This window comes from Caretta caretta, chromosome 2 (assembly GCF_965140235.1).
Source record: "Caretta caretta isolate rCarCar2 chromosome 2, rCarCar1.hap1, whole genome shotgun sequence".
Lineage (NCBI taxonomy): Eukaryota > Metazoa > Chordata > Testudines > Cheloniidae > Caretta > Caretta caretta.
In genome coordinates, this window is record NC_134207.1 from 111,858,083 (window position 1) to 111,882,586 (window position 24,504).

Sequence of the window (24,504 nt, forward strand, 5' to 3'; positions counted from 1 at the left end):
GCTGCAAAAGACACAGGACCTCTGACAGTTAAAAGAAGAAAAGGGGAGGAGCAGTGTTTGAGCGAGAGAGAATAAGAACATGTTCTCCTTTAGACTGACTTGGAAGATGGGGGTAGAAGTAAACAGCACATACAAAATGAGAGATGCACACGAGATCCCAAATCAGTAAGAGAATATACACGTAGGCTCCATTTTACTGAAACATGAGTTCAAGATTTTGTTTTCAACCACGAAACAGTTGCCCATTTCACAAACACCTAATGTCACAAGGGAAACAAGAAATGTCAGTAGGAAAATTACTCCTTTAAAAATAAACATCTAGCTGAAGAGAAGACAAGAGCTGAATGATTTTAAAAACCCTCTCTTCCCCTCAACTCATGTGCACCGTAGCCCACTCCAGCTTACTCTAAACAGCAGTACCTGGGTTTACTATGGAAAACACTCTCTGACACTCTAGGTCTTCCATTTCATAGAAGGAATCGAGCTGTTGCAGATACATATTTGTATTCACGTCCACAAATGAATTCCTACTAAGCTCTTTATAAAGCAGCTCCAAGCAATAGTGGTGGATCACAGGGATGAGACTGCTTTTTGTCCTGCACACCTTCCCTTGCCGAGAGTTGCATGATAAAATATTGGCAAATTTCACATTTTCAAAGGAAACTAATATCATCTGTTAGTGACCCTAAAATCAGTATTGCTCAGCATTCCTCAGATGCTGAGAACATAATTATCAGATAGAAAACATTATGTTGGGGAAGAGTAAATACGGCTTTTGTAAAGAAAAATCATGCCTCACCAATCTATTAGAAATCTTTTGGGCATCAACAAACACGTGGATAAGGGTGATCCAGTGGATACAGTGTACTTGGATTTTCAGGAAGTCTTTAGACAAGGTTCCTCACCAAAGGCTCTTAAGCAAAGTAAACAGTCAAGGGATAAGAGGGAAGGTTCTCTCATGGATCAGTAACTGGTTAAAAGGTAGGAAACGAAGGGTAGGAATAAATGGTCAGTTTCCAGAATGGAGAGAAGTAAATAGGGTTGTCCCACTGGGATCTGTACTGAGACCAGTACTGTTCACTGTATTCATAAGTGATCTCAAAGATGGGATAAACAGTGAGGTGGCAAAATTTGAAGATGATACAAAATTACTCAAGATCGTTAAGTCCAAAGCAGATGTTACAAAGGGATGTCACAAAACTGGGTGACTGGGCAACAAAATAGCAGATGAAATTCAATGTTGATAAATTCAAAGTAATGCTTATTGGAAAACCTAACCCAACTGTACATACAAAATGATGGGGTCTAAAAAAGCTGTTACCACTCAAGAAAGAGATCTTGGAGTCGTGAATACTTCTCTAAAAAGATCCACTCATTGTACAGTGGCAGTCAAAAAAAAGCTAACAATGTTAGGAAAGGGATAGATAATCAGAAATTAACTATCATGATGCCACTATATAAATCCATAGTATGCCCTCACCCTGAATACAGCGTGCAGTTCTGGTTGCCCCATCTCAAAAAAAGATACATTAGAAATGGAAAAGGTGCAGAGAAGGACAAATCAGCTGATTAAGGATGGGGAACAGCTTCCATGTGAGGAGAGATTAAAAAGACTGGGACTGTTCAGCTCAGAAAAGAGAGTTAAGAGGGGGATATGTTATGGGGTCTATAAAATTATGAATGGTGTGCAGAAAGTGAATGAGAAAGTGTTATTTACCCCTTCACATAACACAAGAACCAGCAATCACCCAATGAAACTAACAGGCAACAGGTTTGAAACAAACATAAGGAAGTACTTCTTCTCAAACACAGTCAACCTGTGGAACTCTCTACCAGGGGATGCTGTGAAGGCCAAAATTATAACAGAGTTCAAAAAAGATCAGTTCATGGAGGATAGGTCCATCAATGGCTATTAGCGAGGATGGTCAGGGATGCCTCCCCATATTCTGGGTATCTCTAAACCTCTGATTGTCAGATGCTGTGAGTGGGTGATGGGATGGATCACTAGATGATTGCTCTGTTCTGTTCATTCCCTTTGAAGCATCTGGCATTGGCTGCTGTCAGAAGACAGGGTACTGGGCTAGATGGACTATTGGTCTGATCCCATATAGCCATCCTTATAGGAAACAAACCCTGCACCAAGGGCTTTTTTGCCCAGAAGAAATTGGAGAGCATATAGCTGAAATCTCATAGTTGAATGGTAAACCCGCACGGACTTTGCTCTCCTCCCCCCCCACCCCCGTTTAAGGCACTGCAGTGAAGGAAAATTGGATCTTTTAAAAATCATCCATTTTTGAGCTTGTCTCCTTCACCACAGGTGTTTCAACTTTCATGCATTTAATTTCATTGATCACATTTCCTGCATCTCTCTCACAGCTTTAATTTCAGTTTTGCCTGGGAGTTTCTGTGGGTGGGGAGATTGGGTATTCCTAATACTCTTTTAAATGGCAGGAAAGCCATGCTTCTTTGGAAGGAGAGGGAAGGAGAGGTTGTGGTAGGCATGCTTTGGTAAATTTCTATAGTGGTGCGTCAAGACAGCTGTCTGTTATACCAAACATAATTTTCACTATTATCTTGTCCATCTCCCTGTTTGTTTTCCACCTGTTCTTTTTTGTGTTACACTAAGATTGTAAACTCCTTGAAGTAGGAGCTGGCCTTTTATTACATGTATATGGTGCATAGCATGAGGGGGCATTGATTGGGAACCCTGGGTGCTACTGCAATATAATGATCATGATAATACTGATAAGTGTTTCTCTTCTACATTTCTTTCCCCTCTCCCCATGCAGCGTATGTGTCTCTACTTCTACTTCCCTTCCAGTCTTTATTCATAAGCCAGATCACACCTATACAGCCTGCACAGTGGCAGTTCCCCAGCTGCATAAAACTTAGCTAAGATATCCCTAGAGTGTTTCATGCCACTTCTGCTTGGGAAAGCGCTAATGGCCATGAGCACAGATGGGACTGTGTGTAATTTTTCCACTTTGGTGGCTAGCAAAATATGGGAGGAGCTGAGAGAATATGGGATGCCTGTAATTCAGCACCCAGTTTAAACCTCTCTTCCTGTGCTGCCTGCTGTGTTTTAGGCATTTGATGGCTTCTGTTGCAGGGAAAAGGAGGAAAGGTGAACTTGAGACTTGTCAAGTAAGTGAAGGAAGAAGATCTTGGAATATTTTGCTTTTATTAATCCAATATTTCTAATGTAAGTTCCAATATCTGTATTCTGTTACTGATTTGGGACCATGAACGTTTGTTTTTATTAAAGAAAAAAATGTGGCTTACATTGTAAGTTGGTTTAAGCATATGTAACAAATATAGTCATTCAAAGTAAGGCTTAGTGTGACTGTATGCAGTGTAGGTGCTGAGTAGATGACAACCTGATCGCTGATATCCTGGCTACTGTAGATGTCAGGATGTTACTGATTCTCTCCTCTCTGATTTTGTAGAGTAATGAGTTGTCACATGTTCTGCTTTGGGGATAGCTTGTAATCATTTCAACCTTTTCTTTTCCTTTGACTATAGTAAATACTATAGGGTTGAGTCCAAATAAATAACTTCCCATGAATCTGAAGTATCTTGCCAAAACAGCTGGGGGGGCTGTTTTAATTTTTTTCCACTTGCTTTTCACTTTGGAGTGGATTTGGTCAATCCTTCCCTTTACTGAACAAGTTGGGGAATACCATTTACTACATAGTAAATGCTCTTTCTATTTTCTCTTTTAAATAAACAGGTATTGCATTCCTGCTGCGGAAGAGAACAAACTTGATGATGTGGTACATACCCTGCTGCAAGCCAATGGCACTCCAGGGCTGGAAATGCTTGAAAGCAATGTAATGGTAAGTTGAATTTTGTTTTGTATCTGTGAGAATCCAATGCTAATCAGAAGGGTGTTTTTTTTAATTCACAAATGCTATTGCTTTTGATTTTAAAAAGAAAAACGTTGCCAGTAAAGTCTGGACCCTTGCCACCTGCAGCAGCATTTACCACACAATATTTCCAGTATTTTCCAATTCTACAGAATGCTGAAATAAAGGTTAACCCTGCATGGCAGTAAATGCCCATTCTTTTCAAAAGTACCCACAATCCATGTAAACATGTAAAATATACATATTTCCAACATTTTTATGAATGAAGTCTCCGTCATGGCAGATGAGTCCCTGTTGTCTTTTGTCCCTGATGTCCGTCATGGATATGAGATGATTACGGGTACTTACAGTTCAGCTCCTTTGTTTACTTCCTGTTTTCTGTATGCAGTGGTGCAGTAGCTGTGTCGATCCCAGGATAAGAGAGAGACAAGGTGGGACCAACTTCTGTTGATGAGCGAGACAAGCTTTTGAATTTACAAGCTTGTCTCTCTCACTTACAGAAGTTGATCCAATAAAATATATAACCTCCGTTGTCTCTCTAACTTCCTATTTTAAGCATTTAAAAATGAAAATTTAATAGGCTTTTTTTCCTGGGTGCTTTGTCAAAAAAGCAGTTTAAAAAAAAAAAAAAGCGAACCATCTTTATGGATAGAAATTCCGTGCTTGACTAATAAGATTATAGCAGTAGGGATATACTATCGACCGCCTGACCAGAATAACGACTATGAAATGCTCAGGAAGATTAGAGAGGCTACAAAAATATTAAAAACCCAGTAAAAATGGGGGATTTCAACTATCCCTATATTGACTGGGTACATGTCACCTCAGGACGGGATGCAGATGAAATTTCTTGACACCTTAAATAACTGCTTCTTGGAATCCACAAGAGGAGAAGCAATTCTTGATTTAGTCCTAAGTGGCACACAGGATCTGGTTCAAGGGGTGAATATAGCTGAACCGCTGGTTAACAGCGACTATAATATAAATAAATTTGACATCCCCGGAGGTGGGGGGGTTATACCCAAGAAGCCCACCACAGTAGCATTTAATTTCAGAAAGGGGAACTACACAAAAATGAAGAAGCTAGTTAAACAGAAATTAAAAGGTACAGTCCCAAAAGTGAAGTGTCTGCAAGATGCATGGAAACTTTTTGAAAACACCATAATAGAGGCTCAAATTAAATGCATACCCCAAATTAAAAAACATAAAGGACAAAAAAAGTGCTACCATGGCTAAACAGAGAAAAATAAGTGGTTAGAGGCAAAAAAGCATCCCTTAAAAATTGGAAGTTAAATCGTATTGAGGAAAATAGAAAGGCGCATAGTCCAGTGTAAAAGTATAATTACGCAGGCCAAAAAAGAATTTGAAGAGCAACTAGCCAAAGACTAAGAGGAAAAAAATGTTTTAAGTACCTCAGAAGCAGGAAGTCTGCTAAACAATCAGTGTGGCCACTGGACGATTAAGGTGCTAAAGGAGTACTCAAGGACGATAAGGCCATTGCAGGGAAACTAAATTAATTCTTTGCATCAATCTCCTCTACAGAGGATGTGAGGGAGATTCCCACATCCGAGTCATTCCTTTTAGGTGACAAATCTGAGGAACTGTCTCAGATTGAGGTGTCATTAGAGGAGGTTTTCAAATAAACTGATAAATTAAACAGTAATAAGTCATCAGGAGCAGATGGTATTCACCCAAAAGTTCAGAAGGAACTCAAATATGAAATTGCAGAACTACTAATTGTGGTATGTAACCTATCGGTTAAATCAGCTTCTGATCCAGTGGATATAGTGTACGCAGGCTTTCAGAAAGCCTTTCACAAGGTCCTGCACAAAGGCTCTTAAGCAAAAGAAGCAGTCATGGGATAAGAGGGAAGGTCCGCTCATGGATCAGTAAGTGGTTAAAAGGAAGGAAACAAAGGGTACGAATAAATGGTCAGTTTTCAGAGTGGAGAGCGGTAAATAATGGTGGTGGTAAATACTGGAACCAGACCTGTTCAACATACTCAGAAATGATCTGGAAAAAGGGGTAAACAGTGAGGTGACAAAATTTGCAGCTGATACAAAATTACTCAAGATAGTTAAATCCCAGGCAGACTGCGAAAAGCTACGAAGGGATCTCACAAAACTGGGTGACTGAGCAACAAAGTGGCAGATGAAATTCAATGTTGATAGAAGCAAAGTAATTCTTATTAGAAAACATAATCCCAACCGTACATACAAAATGATGGGGTCTAAATTAGCTGTTACCACTCAGTAAAGAGATCTTGGAGTCAGTGTTGATAGTTCTCTGCAAACATCTGCTCAATGTGCAGGGGCAGTCAAAAAAGATGATAATGTTAGGAACCATTAGAAAAGGGATAGATAACAAGACAGAAAATATAATGCCTCTATATAAATCCACGGTACACCTACACTTAGAATATGCCGTGCAGATCCGGACACCCCATCTCAAAAAAGATATATTGGAATTGGAAAATGTACAGAGAAGGGCAAGTAAAATGATTAGGGGTGTGGAACAGGTTCCATATGAGGAGAGATTAAAAAGACTGGGACTTCCTAGCTCGGAAAAGAGATAATTAAGGGATATGATAGAGGTCTATAAATTCTTGACTGGTGTGGAAAAAGTGAATAAAGAAATGCTATTTACTCCTTCACATAACACAAGAACCAGGAGGTCACCCAATGAAATCAGTAGGCAACAGGTTTAAAACAAACAAAAGGAAGTACTACTTCAAACAATGCACAGTCAACCAGTAGTACTCTCTGCCAGGGATGTTGTGAAGGCCAAAAGCATAACAGGGTTCAAAAAAGGTTTCAGAGTAACAGCCGTGTTAGTCTGTATTCGCAAAAAGAAAAGGAGTACTTGTGGCACCTTAGAGACTAACCAATTTATTTGAGCATAAGCTTTCGTGAGCTACAGCTCACTTCATCGGATGCATCTACAGCTCACTTCATCGGATGCATCCGATGAAGTGAGCTGTAGCTCACGAAAGCTTATGCTCAAATAAATTGGTTAGTCTCTAGGGTTCAAAAAAGAATTAGGTAAGTTCATGGAGGATAGGTCCATCAACGGCCATTAACCAGGATGGTCAGGGAGGCAACCCCATGCCCTAGGTATCCATAGCTTCTGACTGCCAGAAGTTGGGAGTGGATGATGGGGATGGATCACTCAATGATTACCTGTTCTGTTCATTCTCTCCGAGACCTCTGGCATTGGCCACTGTCAGAAGACAGGATACTTGGCTATGTGGACCATTGGTCTGACCTAGTGTGGCCATTCTTATGTTGTATTAAAAAGCTACGTTTTTGAGGATGTAAGTTACGCTGACCTGGAGCTCTGTGCCAATCTTAAATTTTTGGCCATTCATTAATAGGGAACTTTGATGTTGTAAAACTGGGAAAGGACAGGTGAGGAGTAGTAGGTTAATTTTTGGTGTTTTTCAGGTGTGTTGATATTTTCTAGGCCTTGTTTATTGAAACCAGGAATTCTGTGTAATAGTAAATTCCTTAAACTGTTCTTAGCTTTCAGTGTTTAACATGTCTTACCTACCATGCATGTAATATAATATGCTTTTAGATGCTAAATATATCATAGAATCATAGAATATCAGGGTTGGAAGGGACCCCAGAAGGTCATCTAGTCCAACCCCCTGCTCAAAGCAGGACCAATTCCCAGTTAAATCATCCCAGCCAGGGCTTTGTCAAGCCTGACCTTAAAAACCTCTAAGGAAGGAGATTCTACCACCTCCCTAGGTAACGCATTCCAGTGTTTCACCACCCTCTTAGTGAAAAAGTTTTTCCTAATATCCAATCTAAACCTCCCCCACTGCAACTTGAGACCATTACTCCTCGTTCTGTCATCTGCTACCATTGAGAACAGTCTAGAGCCATCCTCTTTGGAACCCCCTTTCAGGTAGTTGAAATATATATTTTTTTATATATAAAATAGATCTGCTTAGACCTTGAACTGCAGATTTATTCTGTCACTGTCTTTAGAATGGCTTAGTTACTTTAACAAAGGGAACTGTATTTCTGTAAAGAAAAACTAGTGGCACGAAGTACCAAACCTGCTAGTTATTTGTTTTAAATCACATCATGTTTTCATGTAATGCGGATGAAGGTGTTGGCAATTGACATTTTAAAAGCGGTACTTTCAGATAAAGCCCTCACTGTTGGAACTGTACCCTCACCCCCAGTACTTGACATTCTGGACACTGGAAATTCCGTGTTTCATATTGGGCATGGTGGAGAAGGTAAAATTAATGAGATGTCAGTATTACATGTGATCACCCTTCCACAGCAAGCAATGCATGGTGGTGCCCAATGAAGAGGGGATCTAACTGTAAGAAGGATTCAAACTTTTCCTCATATTTTTATTCTCTCTAGATCTCCCCAGAGGTCTTATGCAAAGAGGGGATCAAGGTGCATCGTACTGTACAGCAGAGTGGGCAGTTTGTGGTCTGTTTTCCAGGATCCTTTGTGTCTAAAGTGTGTTGTGGCTACAGTGTTTCTGAAACAGTGCACTTTGCTACCACCCAGTGGACAAGTATGGGTTTTAAAACTGCCAAGGTAAGGTGAAATATGGGAGTTTAAAATGGGTTCATAACCCTGTCGATATCTTTAAAAAGTCAGCAAATCAAGCATTCCGGCATGCGTAGTACACAGTGATATAACTCCAGAGGATTTGCAGATTATTTTAAAATATCTATTTCTGACATTTGTGGGACACTAAAATTATATCTTCACTCCAGAAAAGAATCCTAAATTAATATGTGGTAACCAAAGACTGTGTAGGTCTGAAAATGGCATAAGTTTAGTTTGGAGTTAGAGTTGTAGTCATTCACAAGGACACTTTGGAAAATTCCTAATGAGCTGTCAACAATATATTATATTATGCTTACTAGATTTGTTTCAGGCAACTTGTCCAAGGACAATTTGAATCTCAAATATAAAGATCTGATTAAAATATGGCTAATTTGGGGGATGAGGAGTAGGCAAAATCAATTAGTTTTTACAGCTACATTATGTCTGTCTGTCTGTCTGACCGACCCTTTGTCAGCAACTAGCTGCTAATCTGATTTGACTTGAATTTAAAATTCTTAGGCAGACTGACCAACCCATCTGACCTGAAGCTGAAAGTAAAACTAGCTTCCTGCATCCTTTTCATACCTCTGAGTGACATGCCATTGAACTGCGGAAACAAATAGCTGACGTGCACACCCAGCATGCTGCTTAGCTAAATTTCTCCTTGGTCTCCATGCAGTCAGTTTTGGGGGGCAAGAGTGTTTTTTACTAATTACCTCCTTCCCTGAAATGCAACATCGGCTGCACATGTACTTTGGTGGCATTTACAGATAAGCCAGGACAGATTTTCATTTTCAGCCTCAAGTCAAATGGTCAGTACGCTCAGCATTTTTAATTTGAGAACAGCAGCATGACGATCAGACAGTAAGTTTCATTTGTCCAGACCAGGTTTGAGTTCTTTTGTGTTCTCGGTAAGTAGTATTCTTCCAAGTCTGTTTTACATTAAACAGATTTTTAAAGTAACATAGTGGTAAGATCAAAGCTGTGTTGCATTTTTTTGATGTGGATGGAATAGGATCCTGATTTTACCCTTTATATCCTTTAGTGACTGTTATAAACTCTACATACAAAGAGTCTTCCTAAGCGTGCGTTTGACTGTCAGTTGTGAAAGAGCCAGTGTCCTAAAGGATAGGGATTCTTACTTAGGGATGACTGAAAATCTCTGCTTGGTGTCCCAAAATCTGAAGAACAGTTTCTTTTGATTAACGAGATTGGCACTGGATGAATATAACTTGATTGAAAATTCAACAGATTCTAACTGTGATAACCTACCTTGGATTCTGATGTTATATCTTTCACAAGCTTTAAAAGAATCTAGATATATAGTTATATCAAAATATAACCTTGGCAACCTCTATTCCTCTTCTCTCTCCCCCCCCCCCCCCCCTTCAAACCATGCTACCGTCTCAACTCCCCTTTAAGCCCTGGAAATTCCTCCTTGGTTCCTTCACTTTGAGGAAAGATGCTTTCAAAGACCGACTTTGTGCTTTTTAGAGTTCTGTTATGTAGGCATCCAAATTCCTCCTTCAGGTAGTTAATGATTTGACTGACAGCCATATGCATGTCTAGTCTTCTTACAATTCTGGACAATAACATTGATAGTTTGTCATCTGCTTTGATTACATGTTGACTTTGCTCTTATTATTAGCTGTTGTGATTTTATTTTATATGTATTGCACTGTATAGTGTTGCTCGCTTGTTCCATGTTATATTTTGGCTTGTCTCCTCAGAGATTTCTTTTCTAAGGAAATCTGAAATTCCAGATTAGGAATTGGATTGTCATGTTTGACTAATCTGACTGCTGTTGTGAACCTGAGATAACAATCAGTGTCCTTCTCTGAACTAGCAGATTGCATTTAAGGAAATTTTGGCACAGACAGAGAAGAGTCTATTAGAAATTTTTGTCAGATGGGCTGACGAAGTATTTAAAGTCCAGCCCTTCATCTTGTAACATTCCTGTGTTGCAAACCACGCATTTTAGGGCTGATACTTCAGCAACGATCTGTGGAACTGTCATTCCATCAGACGCAGATCAATTACAACTTCTGATGGTTCTATCTTATCGTTCTCCTCTTTCCAATTTAAATGTAGCCTCCCAGACTGAGGCTACTGCAGTCTTACCCTTGAACCTGCCATTTTGAACCAACTACTACCTTTCCACTCAAGTATGTTTCACAGGGTGAACAGATATTGCCAGTAGCTAAATAACAAAACATTTAATACTTTCTCCTCCAATGTCCAGCAGAGAAAAATCTGTCAGCTTCTCTGTCACCACACAGAGGAACTCAATCAGCTCACGAAGGGTATGTCTACACTACAAGCGCCACAGTGGCACAGCTGCAGCATAACAGCTATGTCACTGTAGCCCAGACCCTTAGTGCTGGAAGGGGTTCTTCAGTCACTCAAGCAAATCCACCTGCTTGAGAGGCAGTAGCTAGGTTGATGGAAGAATTCTTCTGTTGACTTAGCTGTGTTTACAGTGGGGTCAACCTAGCTGCATCACAGAGGACGCGACATTTTTCACAGCCATGAGCTATGTGAATAGGCCTAAGAAAATCCAAGATGCATCTGAACGACCTATATGCCATTCCCACCCACCCACTCATCCCAACTGCACTTTGACTCCAGCACAGAGAACCTGGTTTAACAAACATTTTTCTCTTCACTTGCATTGTGTGACCATTTTGGCGTTTCCATGTTCACTTAAGATATCCCAGATAGTAAGTCTTACTTTAATCAGGCAATCTGCGATATTTGATCTGTCACAGAATGGTGCATTCTGGGGTACTTTCAGTGAGAGAGAAAGTACCAAGAGCATTTGCTTAGGAGGGTAGGACAGAGAAGGATAATTTTCAAAATGAAATTAACCTGTATTTTCTTATTGCCCCATAGATTGGCTAGTGATGACATTCAGAGAACAGGGTTTAATTCTAACAGGTTTTTTTTGACATTCAGCTAACAGGGTTTTAATTCTAACAGGTATTTTTGACATTCAGCTAATAGGGTTTAATTCTCTTTCCATTTTTGTTTTGCAGTCTCCTTTAAGCTATGCCTTCTTGGCCTAGATCATGCCAACTTTGTTACTGTATATCTTAAAAATGTTGTTCTGTCACTCTCTGTTTATGAAAGAGATTCTCTGAAGACAGTGAAAAAACCCCAAACATTCCCTTATTGCAAAATGGAAAAGGAAATTTTCCTGTACTGAGATACGGAAAAGATTTAGCCATCAAATGGCAACTTCCAATTAGCCTTCTGATCACAGATTCATCACAAGACATTCTCATACTCAGTAACACTAGAACTCCTGTCAACTTTGTGATTTGATATAGCACTCCTCTTCTACTTCTGGGGGAATTCTGCGCCCCCAAAAAGTAAATAAAAAAAAATCTGCGCACAATATTTTCAAATTCTGCATATTTTATTTCTCAAAATAATCCCACCCATTTCAATTATTTTTGGTCATTTATTTCAAAATACCTTCAACAAGTATGTCTGTAACAATACAGACAATGAAAAAGATTCAAAAAATGTTTTTTGAGACATAGATTCTTTACTAGGCAAATTAATACAGAACTCTGGAGTAATGATTCATTTAAACTACAATACAGAACCATATTTCCTGCACCTCTCAGAAGCAAAGGCTTGGGGGAGTGAGATGTAAGGGAGAAGTTGAGGGAGAGAGAAGTATATTGCTGGGAAGGAGCCTGGGTGTGAAAAGTATGGAACAGGTTTTTTATCAGGGCAGAGAACGACTGTTAAGGAGCTTCCTGCATTCAGACCTTGGCTGAGGCCTCTCCCATTGGCTGAGGCACATCTGCCCCTGCATGCCCATATGTCTGTGCTCCCCATCCATGTGTCCCTCCACCCCCACTCAGACACCCATTCCCCCATCCCCATGTGTCCCTTCACCCCTACCCCCTGTCCCCAAGTGTCTTTGTGCCCCCATTCAGCCACCCTCTTCCCCCTGTAGCTCTGCACCTCCCTCCCACTTTGCCCATGTGGCCCTGCACCTCCATTCCCATTCAGCCCCTGTCCCAGTCTGTCCTACCCCACTAGCTCCTATGAGCCCCTGTCTGACCCCCATCCCCATAGCCCGTCTCCTGGCCAGGCTGGCACTGCAAAGAAGGCAGGCTCTTTCTCTTCCCTAGCTGGTTGGGAGCTGCTGCTGTGCTCTACCACCACAGTGCCCTCTGGTGGGCAAAAGGCGGAACTGCAGAGCTTACTATCTGCTGGGAGCAGCTGCTGTGTTCTAGTGCCATAGTGTCCTCTGGTGGGCAAAAGGGGGAACAGCAGCAACATTCCAGAAGCTTCTTTCTGTGCAAAAAATTAAAAATATGCACAGCTCATTAATATATGCATGTGCAATGGTGGTACTCTTTGTTCATCATTCTGCTACCTACCTGACTTCTTATTCATTATTTTGTATTTATTATTTCTTAAATGCCAACAATATATTTGATGCTGTAAGAGACTCAAAACTAAGCCAGACCCTGCCCAAAAAGACAGAAATGGGGAATACTGACCGTCCTGGGGAGCTCAAAGGAAGGAATATTTAAGAGATTGGTTTGGTTCACTTCTAGTCGACATTGCAGAACACATGAGTCTTTAGGAGGGAATACAGAGAGGTTGTTGGCTTGATGAACCAATATGGATTATGCATTATTCTGTCATAGGGGTCCCAATCCAGATCCTAGTGAGGTCAATAAAAAGACTCCCATTGATTTCAGGAGGTAGTATTGTGATTTGTTTCTCTGTCTTTCTTTTCCTCAGTTTCTTGACATCTATACCTACTGTCCTTCCTGCTAATTGAATATGATTGTCTGTCTCTAAAAAGATGTGTGCTTGAAATATGGGGAAAGCCAGTTGGCACTGGAGTATCTGCCAAATACTTATTAAATATTTTATTTATCTGAATGAATTTGTCCTAGATGGACTTAGTCTGACGTACTTGTTTCAGTATTAGATTTCACAATAAAGTACTCATAAATTTAAGGAAAAAATCAGTAACAAAAAATCTTAGAAGACTGACTTCTTAGCTGTAAAGAGCATTATGTTTTACTGAGACTTTTCTTGTCTCAATGGCTTGTATTGGTGAGCATTAATTTGAAGGTATATAAAACTTTCTCTGTAGGGAACACACTCCATGGCACCTTTGTAGCACATTTGTTTCTCTGCCTTAGCCAGGTTTAGGCTTCAGTGTTTTGTTCTGTCACATTGCTTAACCTAGATCAGATGCAGGAAGTCATAATTCACAGCTCTTTAACAGGAAACATATAGCTTTAAAAAAAGATAAAAATCTAACTTTGTTCTGCATTAAATTTATCCAAATTATTTTTTTCATTTAATTTTACTCAAGAACTAACTTGGAAATCTGTTAACTCAGGAAATGAAGCGACGACGTATAGCCAAACCGTTTTCAATGGAAAAGTTGCTGTATCAGATTGCAACAGCAGAAGCAAAAAAGGAAAATGGACCGACTCTCACTACAATATCAGCACTTCTTGGAGAGCTCAGGTAACAGAACAAGGAGTCTGTTTCACGTACCCTGTGTTTCACAGAGAAACTCTGAAGATGACACAGTTTAAGTAACAATCTGAGTCAAATCTAGCAGTCACTGACCCAGCAAACCTGCTTGAGTACAGCCAGGTGTAGAAGAAACTTCCTTGGCTGTATTTGATGCCAGAGTGCCAGTGGTTAGGATAACTTGCTGTAAAATAACATGCCTTTTGTAGCATCAAAGGGTTTATATAGTACAGCTATAGAGTATTTTTACATAGGACAAACCAAGAGCTTCTGTACTGGTGGCAATGTGTCATGCACTAGCAGTTGGATGGGAATAACTTCAAACTCCTTTTTTCTCCCTACAGTGATTAAGGAACCATATTTAGGGTTTCTCTTGAGGTAGGAAGGTTTAAGAAGGGGGGAAAAGGAAACGTGATACCATGTCAGCTGGTTTCCGATGTAATGATCTTCTCTTTTGTTCCCTACCATGTAGCATCGCTACCTATCTTTCAAGTTTGTGACAACTGGGTAGTGCTGGTCGTAGTACATCGAGTAATCAAGATGTCTGGAATCTACAAATTGTATTTAACTAACTAATATTAATATGTCACTGGAAATTTTCCAGATTAAGGGGGGAAAAAAAACCCCATACACAATTATTTGTATTAGTGTTCAGAGTGAATTACAAGAGGGAAATTTATTTTCAGGTGTGCTAGAACACGCTACCTGAAGCCAGTTCCCCAGTGGGACTAATAGCATCCACATGCATTTTTTTTTCCTTGAAGGGAAGAAAGTCTGCAATTGTGCAATGAGGAACAAAAATGTTAGTGCTTGCTGTTGAAATGCCATGTTGACTGTTATCAGAGTGGTTCTCAAACTTGTTCATATTCTGGATAACTTCTTGAGGTCGGGATCCTCTGGAGGATCTTGGTCATTCCTGTGCCTGCTTATGTGAAAAACAAAACAAAACTCTCGCAGCTCTGTTTAATCTGCAGCTGCGAGCAAGTTTCCCAGCCTGCGTAGACAGAGTAGCCCTACTTCTGCTTGAGCTAGCATGCTAAAAACAGCAGTGTGGATGTTGTGGCTCGGGCAGCAGCTTGGGCTCTCAAACCCACTTGATCCCCTGGGGCTGAGCTTGGGTTACTAGCCCGAGTCTCCGCTGGAGTTGCAACGTTCACAGTACTAGTCACAGCATGCCAGTTCAAGTGAAGCTAGCACAAATCTGTCTATCCAGCTGGGAGGCACGTTCCTAGCTCCAGTGTAGAAAAACCTAGCGTCTCCTGTTTGTCCTGGTTCTGGGCCTCTTGCTGCCTCCTCTGATTGCTCAATCTTCCCATTTGTTTAGCTTGGCCTCTCCTCTGCCCCTTCCCCACCCCAATATCTTAGCTCTCTCTGAACCTGTGCTTAGTGTCTTCTCCCTCCCAGCTGCTAAGCTCATTCCAGACCTCCTCTCCTCACTCAAGCACAGCTCAGACCCACCCTCTGCTGTCTTCTAATGCCGCACAGCTCAGCGCAGGAGGTGTTGCACGCCTTCTTTTACACACAGTCTTCATTCCAAATGCGGTCTCCCTTCTCTTTCCCCTGGGTGTACAGCAAGATCTTTGTCTTTCAGCACAAGAACTGGGTCTGCTCCCCCTTTCCTTCCTGAAGGGCTGGAGCTCCCTGGGTCATCTCCAGCTCCTGGTGAAGGTAGCTATGCTACTCCTCCTGGCAGTAGTGGCTCCTCCTCATGGTGGCTCTTGGCAACTTCAGGAAGGGCAGGCATGTTAGCTGCTACTCCTGGCTCTTCACATGAGCCAGCAGCTCCCTTCTAGACTTTCAGGCAGTGCTCTGCTGTCTCAAGGATCTATGTATCGGTTTGAGAACCACTGGTTTGATACAATGGTTGCTGTTAAAATCTCTGACTGCAAAAGCACCTCCAGTCTTACTGTGATGTTGGCTGCATTTCCCGTACCAGGTCTAGGGAATAGCACCAACACTGAGATGACGCAAACGGTTTGGCTTTGTGTAATTAAGGTTTCAATGGCGATCATTGTATGAGATCTCCTGAGCATAGCTTTGCAGTGTTGCATGGGAGGTGCCAGCTTGCTAACTTCATAAAATATTCACAGGGACACAGAACTGAGGCAGCGGCGGCAGCTTTATGAAGCAGGCCTCCATTCTTCAGCCCGCTATGGGAGCCACGACAGCAGTAGCTCGGGGGTGGATGGAAAGAAAAAGCCTCGAAAGTGGTTGCAGTTAGAGACGTCGGAGAGGAGGTGTCAGATTTGCCAGCACCTATGTTACCTTTCTATGGTGAGGAAAACCCTTAGTATGCCTATAGCACTACTGACTCAGTAAACATTGCTTCAGCCTGGTTTCTATTAAACTGTAAGCGTTAGACAAACAGACACAATGGGCTTCTCTTCATGGTACATTAGTTTGCACTAGAGGGGTGCAAATTTTAGTGCACACTAGCATGTTGCATGCTAACTGGCCCATGTGGACCCTGCTGGTATGCGCTGAAAGTTCCCGACTGCACATTACTATAGTCCTGTTTCAAACACTACTGTGTTAACATGCATTATGGAACTTTTTGTCCCTCCATCAGATTTGCCATGTACAAGTTAATGCACAACATGCCAGTGCGCCCTAGAATTTATATCCCTTGTGTGTGGACTAACACACAATGTAGCCCAGCAGCTGCAAAATCATATACTACAATACCAAGAGTCACACTCAAAAAAAGGTCTAGATTTCATTTTCCTAGAAAGAATTTGAATTGGGGGTTGCTAACTAATCCCTGGTGAACAAAGGGTAAACCTCAGCTCGGCTTCCTCCTCCTTGACTGAGTCAGCAAGAGAGGTTGACTATCTGTGTTAGGATAAAACTCAGTATTGCCAAGCAAGTATTCAAAAATCATGTGATTGGCTAAAAAAAACAAGGTTTTTAAAAAATAAATGTAGGGGTTTGGAGCCCTTAGGGTGCATTCATGTCACATTCTCAAGTTTTTCTCCGCAACTCCGAGAGCGATAAACTTAAGGTGGTGATGATGGTTTTTAAATTAAGCTGTGTTTCTCATGTAATCACCTGATTCCAGGAGGTAGGACTTAAAGAAAATCACTAAATAGTGCCAAACGTCCACACTATGGGTCCTAGGACTGGGCTGAACCCCAGATCTGAGCAAGTTTTCTGTTTCTCCTCCTTCCTTGTTTGGATTGGTTTCTTTGAAGGAAATTAAACAGCCTGTTGCTGTTAAAAATGAGCTTTCCTAGGCTGAACATGTTGGATTTTTAAACTCCCTCTGGACAAGGACTGGTTATGTCTGGTGGGCTAAACCGTGTTAAGCAGAGTTAGCCTGAACTGGCTTTATTCTGCTCTGAAAAATTACCATGCAAAAAATTACTCTCTCAGCAGATCTCCCATATTCCACCTCAGTAGCTCAGTTGAACAACAGAAATATATATTCTTTGGGTAGCACCTGTATAGCCTGTAATTCCGAGAGCGCACGCGACTGATTAAACTCTTAGTTCAGGGGTCAGCAACGGAATCTTTGTGAACTAAGTTCCAATTATAGGGCCAGAGTCTTAACTCATTTAAGCCAGTGAGGCTGTGTAAGTAAGGGAAGAGTTTGTCTTGCAGAATCTTTATTAATTTAATTAAGAACCCAGCTGATTTTCAGATGCCAGCAGGGCTAGCAGTTGTACAGTGATAGTTTTATATTCAAACTGAGTAACTTTTATCTGAACTTGGAGAGAGACAGCAAATAGGGAACCCTAGGGTGCTGTTTTTTAGTTATTTTTCAGAGCAGAACCACGGTGTTACACTGTATTTAAAAGCAGTCCCCAGTTTTATCCCCATTCAAGACATGGTTTGAATTAATGGTAGAACTACTGTTCAAAGGAATTGCCTTGCAAGAAATTGTGACAATTAAATGTAAGATGCTGACAGAGCTGTGTACTCACAGTATATAGCTTGTCTGTTCATTATTACTGCTGGTTTTTTCTTATGTATATTATTTAGACTACTAGTAGTATGCAAAATGCAGTAGGTACTTTTTCCTTCATCTTTAGCTCATCCCATCCTTCATATTAATCTCTTGCTTATCCTTCTGCCTCTGGCATGCAATATAGTAACGAAGGGCTGTGCTGCCCTCAGAGCCTTGTCAAGGCAGCTCAGCTCCTAACAGTATCTTAAAATTCTGTGGCACCTTTCATCCAGAGAGATTCCATAGAAACTTGCAACAATATCCTGTATTCAGCAATACCTCTGCCGCCCCAGGGCAGAATACATCTGTAGTTTAACACCACAAAGCATTAGTATCCTAGGGTTTAAGATAGGACGTGAACATTGCTGTATCCTGTTGGAACTGCAAGGGGAATTTAAGTAGCTTCAATGTAAACACACACTGGAATTTGTAAAGAATTTCATGGCAGCCCCCTCTTGGGAGAAGGGCTCTAGTGTAGCTAAACCCCTCAGATGGCCAGGTCTTCTGTTATGCTTCATCTCAAAGACTGGCACCTGCCACGGACCAGTATCTGTTAATGCTGAAATGGGGCACTGGGTGAGCAGGGCAGTTGAAGTGGAGGGGTCTCATTCAAACGCTGAGCAGGCCTTGGGTTATGATGAGCTCATATCTCAAGGTGGTTTGGCAGCAGGTGCACCTGTGAACATTTTTTTTCTCAGCAGTGGATGCAGCAAATCACTCGGACTTGTATTCTTTCCCTGGAACCAGGGAGATTCATTAACCTCCTCGTCTTCTTACAGACCTGGTATTTGTCCACGATGATGGCTAAATACTCAAATACTTAGTTGGGAGGGGAAGAGAAGAAAGTCAGCACAGACTTTGTCCTTGTATTAATTCAGCTATCCCACCTACTCCAGTCACTTAGCACAAGTTCTTCTAGTCTCCCTCTCTCCTCCTGCTCGCCACCCCAGAAAAAAACCCTATTTTGGGTATACCACGTGTGTGAGATGTGACTGTGATTTGAATCATATTAATGTTTTCTATCTGTATTTTTGTTAGGTCGTACAGGAGAATGAAAATGTTGTCTTCTGCCTGGAATGTGCCCTCCGGCATGTGGAAAAACAGAAGACGTGTCGGGGACTGAAAATGATGTATCGTTATGACGAGGTCTGTACAATATAGTTTGCATTCTTGAGGTTGGTGATGCCAGATGACCTCCAGAGTTGGATATTTGAGCCTAGACTTATTTCCTGGCTCCTGCCTAGTCTGACAGAGGCTCCAAGTACTCAGGAGAACTTGCATGCAATTTCTGGTACAGCAGGAATTTGCTTATTGTTGGCATTTTGGCCATCAAAACACTATAAGTAAAAAGAGAAAATACAAGATCACATCAGTTAGGAGAGCTGTAAGTCGTCACCTATAAAGGCGGAGAGTATTCGGGGGCAGGTGTTTATTGGGTTGGGACCCTTGTAAATTATAATGTACGTTTGTTTGTCAGTTTACAGTAACTTCAATACAAGCTCTCACTAAATTAAAGTAAATTTTGACTTACCATGAGGCCAGCCTGAAACTTTACTGGTAATCTTGTAGTGTTGGTGGATGGAGTCACAGTAGTGATTTGAGGCAAATTAGAAACCAAATCAGCACAATGAGATTCAGTAGTTTAGGTGTGATCCTGGAGAACAGAAGATTAACAATGGCAGCAGCAGAGCAGAGAGGCTGCTGGACGGGGGGCGGAGTGGGGGTGTTTTGGGAGCTGTACTTGTTCACACATCAAGAAGTAGTAGTTTGTTGTTAGCAGGACCTGTGGGTGGCAGGAGCAGCTCTGTGTAATCAGTCTTTCAGTGTCCGAAGCATTTTGAGACTCTGACCTTTCAGCTGTTTCTAACACATGGCTAGGGCTGCAGATTCAGCACTGTGATGAAAATATCATGGGGTAGCGTAACTTCAAATTTGAGTGAGTAATCCTGGCCCAATGAGGGGACTGGAGAGTGAGCCTGCTGTGGTGGTTCCTGACCTGTGGGTCTGGCCTCAGCTCCCCATTCCAGGCATTGCACCCTGGGGCGCAGTGCTACTCATGTCTTTCTTTAGTCTTGTTGCCAGATGCTCGACAAACTACTGTATTTATAGTTTGGCATTTTGTGCAGTGTCTCCTTTTTCATTTTCAGACTATTGTCTTTAAATTTGGTGAGCGGCTGAGCAGCCACTAGGATCATTTGAGAACCTTCTCAACCCTTACAGTTCTACGATACTGAACAGAACATCCCTGCCAGGATTCTGTTAATAGGGTTGCTTTTAAAACTAGTATCTTAGGCAGCTGGGAAAAAAGATACTAACTCTGTTGTTTTTTCCCTCTCTGAACAGGAACAAATAATCAGTCTAGTCAATCTCTGTGGGAAAGTCTCTGGTAAAAATGGCAACATCGAGAACTGTATCAGCAAGCCTACACCAAAAAGAGGACCTCGTAAGAGAGCAACAGTCGACGTGCCATCATCTAGGCTTTCATCCTCCAGTTCATCCAAAAGTGCTTCAAGTTAATCCTGAAGATGCCAACACTCGTTTTGTCGATTTATATATATTTTTTTGTAATTATTATACCATAGTTTGGAGTACTTGCTGTAGAATACAAGCTGTCTTTGCACTAGCTCTAAAGAAGATTTTCTTCTGGTTTTAGAGAACTAATTTTGTTTTAGCATTAAACTGTTGAATTTTTTTTTGTACTTAGGATAGTTATATACAGCAGTCAAATTTTTTTAAACTGCTGTATGTTCACTGTTTTAAAACCGGCAAGGGGGCTGATAAAATATTAATTTGTACTGTCCCTATGGCTGAAAAAAGCCTTTTTTGGTAACTGTGAAAAAAGGCTTTTAACCCATTTTTGAATAGGTTAAAGTTTGATGTGTTTTATAATTTGTTCTCCAGTCATGTGAGCAGATTTTCTAGAGAGAAAAGGGATAGGAACAAAACTTGAAAGAAATTGCTTTACTTTTGGCTGTCTCTTATTCTGTCACAGGCAAGATGAGTTTTGTAATTTTTTAAATTGGAGAATACACACTTTCTTTGGGAGGTTATGGCAGCTGAAGATGGACTTTGTTTCCTAACCATAAGCAAAATGAGGAGATTCGGAGTAAATATGTTCTCTTTTACCAGCACATCACTATGCATCTGTTTGAGGGAGGGTGGGGGGGGTGGGGTGGGGTGGGGGGGGGTGGGGGAGAGATGGAAAAAAAGACTGCCTGCCTTGAGGGAGTCAAATGAGGGAAAACTGTGCCTGATTTCATTAGGAAATCCATTCTGTTATTTTTTGGTGCTGTTGGCTACTTTATCAAAAACCCTTCAATAGCATCCTTTAAAAAATAAGTGATTGAAGCCATAAGTGCTTCTTTGTCATAGATGTGCAATCTTTCTAACATTCCATTTCCATTCCACTGCTGTTTTCCCCATCTCTACACAGTCAGCATTAATTTTTTATTTTGAATTTTTCATTATATGATCACATTTAGAGCCACTAGCAGGTCTGCATATTTCTTTTGAATGTGAAAATGCATTTGCTCTCATCTTGTCTATTTTTTCTCTTCATAGTGTAACAAAAAAAAAAAAATCACATCTTTTGTATATATGCCTGTAAATTGTTTTAAATACTTGAGCCTTTTCTTGGGGTGGGGGGTGGGGTGGTATAGAGACAAGATGAAGAAAAGCCTTACGTTTCACTTTCTTCATCGGTTGGATTGGATGCTTACAGGGTTTTTCTTGTAACATTTATAAGTGCTGCTTACATCACTGAACAACAACAAAAAATAATAATGGAGTAGCTGTTGCCCTTTTCTGGTTGTGTGTACAGTATGTGTGGAATAAAAAAGGGAAAATGTTTTCACAAACTGTTTTGTTTCATAATTGAATTCAACAATACCGTAGCTACCCATATTGCACTGAGCTTGCCAGTGGTGACTGTCAGGAAAGTCCTATAATACAATTTGTTGGTTGTTGTTGCAGAAGACTGAACTGTTTTGGAATATTTAACAATAACATAAACAGAGTCAAGTGTTTTTTAAATGTGGTTGTCTGGTTTTTATGGCCTTGCTGTGTACTTTTCCCTCTTGACAGTAAACTTCTGACAATGGCTTACAGTTTGACATTTAATTTATTAGCGCTGCTCTGCTCTCTTTCCTTGTAAGGAAAGACTTCATGTTGTTTATTGCCAGTTTTTGTTTACTTTTCAGGTTTGTACTACAAGGTTTAATAAAAACAAAACTTTTTTTGGACACTTTGTCTGTCTTCTGGGAGGTGAGTGAGTGAAATGAGCTATTTTTTTAAGAAGGGGTTAAACTTTTCTTCTCATATTCATTAAATTGAAATAAGTTAACTTATCATGCAGAAGATTGTTTCCAGATTTAATTTCCACAGTGCTAAGACAGGAAACACTCTACCAAAAAGCAAGCAAAACAGCTGAATCCTTAGGAAACTGGCCAGTTCCCAGCGGGCTGGATGTGGGGACTACCTCTTTCCAAGCCACTAACTACCAGGAAGGAGAGTCTTTTGGAAGGTAATATCTGTCTGTTGCCAGTCACCTTTTATTTTTAGCTTCCTCAGGCTAGATTTCCCTGTCCCTCAGTGCAGGAGCAGCTTCATATTGATATGAGGCTCCTTAGGCCTCAAGGAGGGCAGATACACCCAGCTGTTTATGTGGACCTCATACAAACTTTGAGTTAAGTTACAGTGCAGTCATTTTTTTCCCCCTGTTAGCAAGATGTGGTCAAACTGAAGTTACTGTAGAACAGCAGATTTAGCAAAAAAGCAAAAGCTGCATGCTTAGGTTTTCTAATCATTAAATGATTCTCCCAAAATACCCATTATAAAATGAACTTGCAGAAAAGGTTTTGGTATAAGTAGGAAGACAAGGCTGGGATAGAAATACTTTATTTAAAAAAAGGAGCATGCTTATAACAATGCTAAGATGGCTGCTCCAGCAGAAGGGTAAGATTTCAATGTGCAACTCCCATCCCTTGGTAAGTATTTATTTCATTTGTAGCTAAAGTTATCCTCAATAAATTCAAAACAGTGGGGGTGCGGATGCTGCCGCATCAATGTTTTAGGCAGTATGTAAGGTGAATCTTCTATATTCAGCTACATAGCTCAAACATGCAGATAAGGAACATTGTGAGATCAGTGTTAAGGAATTTAAAGATTAGTCAAAGTATGCAATCTCCCTGTTAGTTCTATACACAGTATATACAAAGCTTGACTGCTCCAAAAACCCTCAAAACTTTAATAAAGTGAGTGGTTTAGGCAATTAAAAAAAATATCCACGACTGGCAATATTATAGACTAATAATGATCTGGCTTTCATGATTAGTTAACTAATTTCTACACCATGGGTGGAGTGCTTTGTTCATGTAAAAGTCAAACATTCTTAGAGGATATGGTGCTAGGATTCAAACAGTCTGAGAGTCACTTTCATCACTGACGTCTGAAGTACCTTTTCTTTCACTATTTACAGCAGCAAGGGCAGTATCCACTTGAACTTCCTCCTCATCAGACTGGATAACAGGAGACTCTCCTACTTCACTGGTATCCTGGCTGGCAGAGTCAGTCCAGATTGATGATGATGAAGACAATTTTTGCCTTAATTCAGACTGTCTTGGAACCTGAAGGCTTATTTCATTCTGACAGGTTTTGGATTCAGGCCCTTCAAAAAGTAAGGAAAGGAAAAAAAACAAACCCATTAAATCCATCTATTGAGCCGTAGTCTGTATGATATTGACGGGGGCTGATTATGCTGTTCTTAATGTTAAAATGGATCACTGTTCAGCAGGGTGGTTAACATGTCAGCCTGGATGTACTAGCACAGAGCCATTAATGCAATGACTGACAAGCCAACTGGTGGTCCACAACTGAGGCATTTTACACATCCACTCTATGGACTGCACTTCTCCATTTGTTTCCAGGTGTACTTTAAGATAGAGAGTTTGGTCTGTAAAGCCCAAAGTGGTTTGAGTCCTAGCACCTTTAGAAATTGTTTCTCCCTGTCTAAATCATGCAGATAATTTAGATCAAGTAGGGAGACTAAGCAAGAGTCACAGCTGAACTTTGTGCTGGTTGCTGGTGATGACCCTTCAATTCTCCCTGTAACGGTTAGTGATTCTGGTATTTGCTTTGGTATATGTGACCAAAGCCAATTCAGATTTCTGCATCTACTGCAAAACAATTTACTCACTGTTTGTATTGCATTAGCAGGAAGAGGCCACAACCAAGGGTTTATCTACACTGGAACACTAATTCTGAATAGCTTTGAAATGAATTAAAAGGGGCCTTAATTTGGTTTGAATGTCAACACAGGAGTTTAATGCAGTTTATATTCACAGCTTTAGTTCATTCAGATTAGCTTTTTTGAGTATTCCTGTGTAGCCCAAACCTAGGATGAGAGCCTCCTTATACTAAAGACAGTCTCTGCCCCAAAATGCTCATAAGACAAAGGATGAAAGAAAGACCGTAGTATTCACACATGGGGAATTAAGATTCATCCACTGTGTCAGAGGAAGTCTTTGAGATCTGGGTTTGATTACCAGCTTTGCCAGTCTCATGCTTAACAAAGCTATCCTTCCTCTCC

The 24,504-nt window shown here is 40.8% G+C and overlaps 2 protein-coding genes and 1 long non-coding RNA gene across 8 annotated transcripts in view; 1 reads left to right on the top strand and 2 right to left on the bottom strand.

Moving 5' to 3' along the window:
• The window catches only part of LOC125632168 (uncharacterized), a 37,215-nt gene extending 18,253 nt beyond the window's left edge, over nt 1–18,962 (bottom strand). The window contains exon 1 of the long non-coding RNA XR_007355213.2: nt 17,896–18,962. This is a non-coding gene — a long non-coding RNA (uncharacterized LOC125632168). The remainder of the gene's footprint in view (nt 1–17,895) is intronic.
• Nucleotides 1–20,435, top strand: part of JARID2 (jumonji and AT-rich interaction domain containing 2) — a 306,448-nt gene extending 286,013 nt beyond the window's left edge. The window contains exons 13-18 of the mRNA XM_048839904.2: nt 3,731–3,836; nt 8,252–8,434; nt 13,833–13,963; nt 16,063–16,246; nt 18,957–19,064; nt 20,262–20,435. Of these exons, the coding sequence (XP_048695861.1) occupies nt 3,731–3,836; nt 8,252–8,434; nt 13,833–13,963; nt 16,063–16,246; nt 18,957–19,064; nt 20,262–20,435 (886 nt within the window). The remainder of the gene's footprint in view (nt 1–3,730; nt 3,837–8,251; nt 8,435–13,832; nt 13,964–16,062; nt 16,247–18,956; nt 19,065–20,261) is intronic.
• Nucleotides 20,436–22,798: 2,363 nt separating this feature from the next.
• Nucleotides 22,799–24,504, bottom strand: part of DTNBP1 (dystrobrevin binding protein 1) — a 173,949-nt gene continuing 172,243 nt past the window's right edge. For all 6 annotated transcript variants that reach the window (XM_075125366.1, XM_048839914.2, XM_048839918.2 and 3 more), the window contains one exon: nt 22,799–23,583. In XM_075125366.1, the coding sequence (XP_074981467.1) occupies nt 23,330–23,583 (254 nt within the window). In that variant the 3' untranslated portion in view covers nt 22,799–23,329. The remainder of the gene's footprint in view (nt 23,584–24,504) is intronic.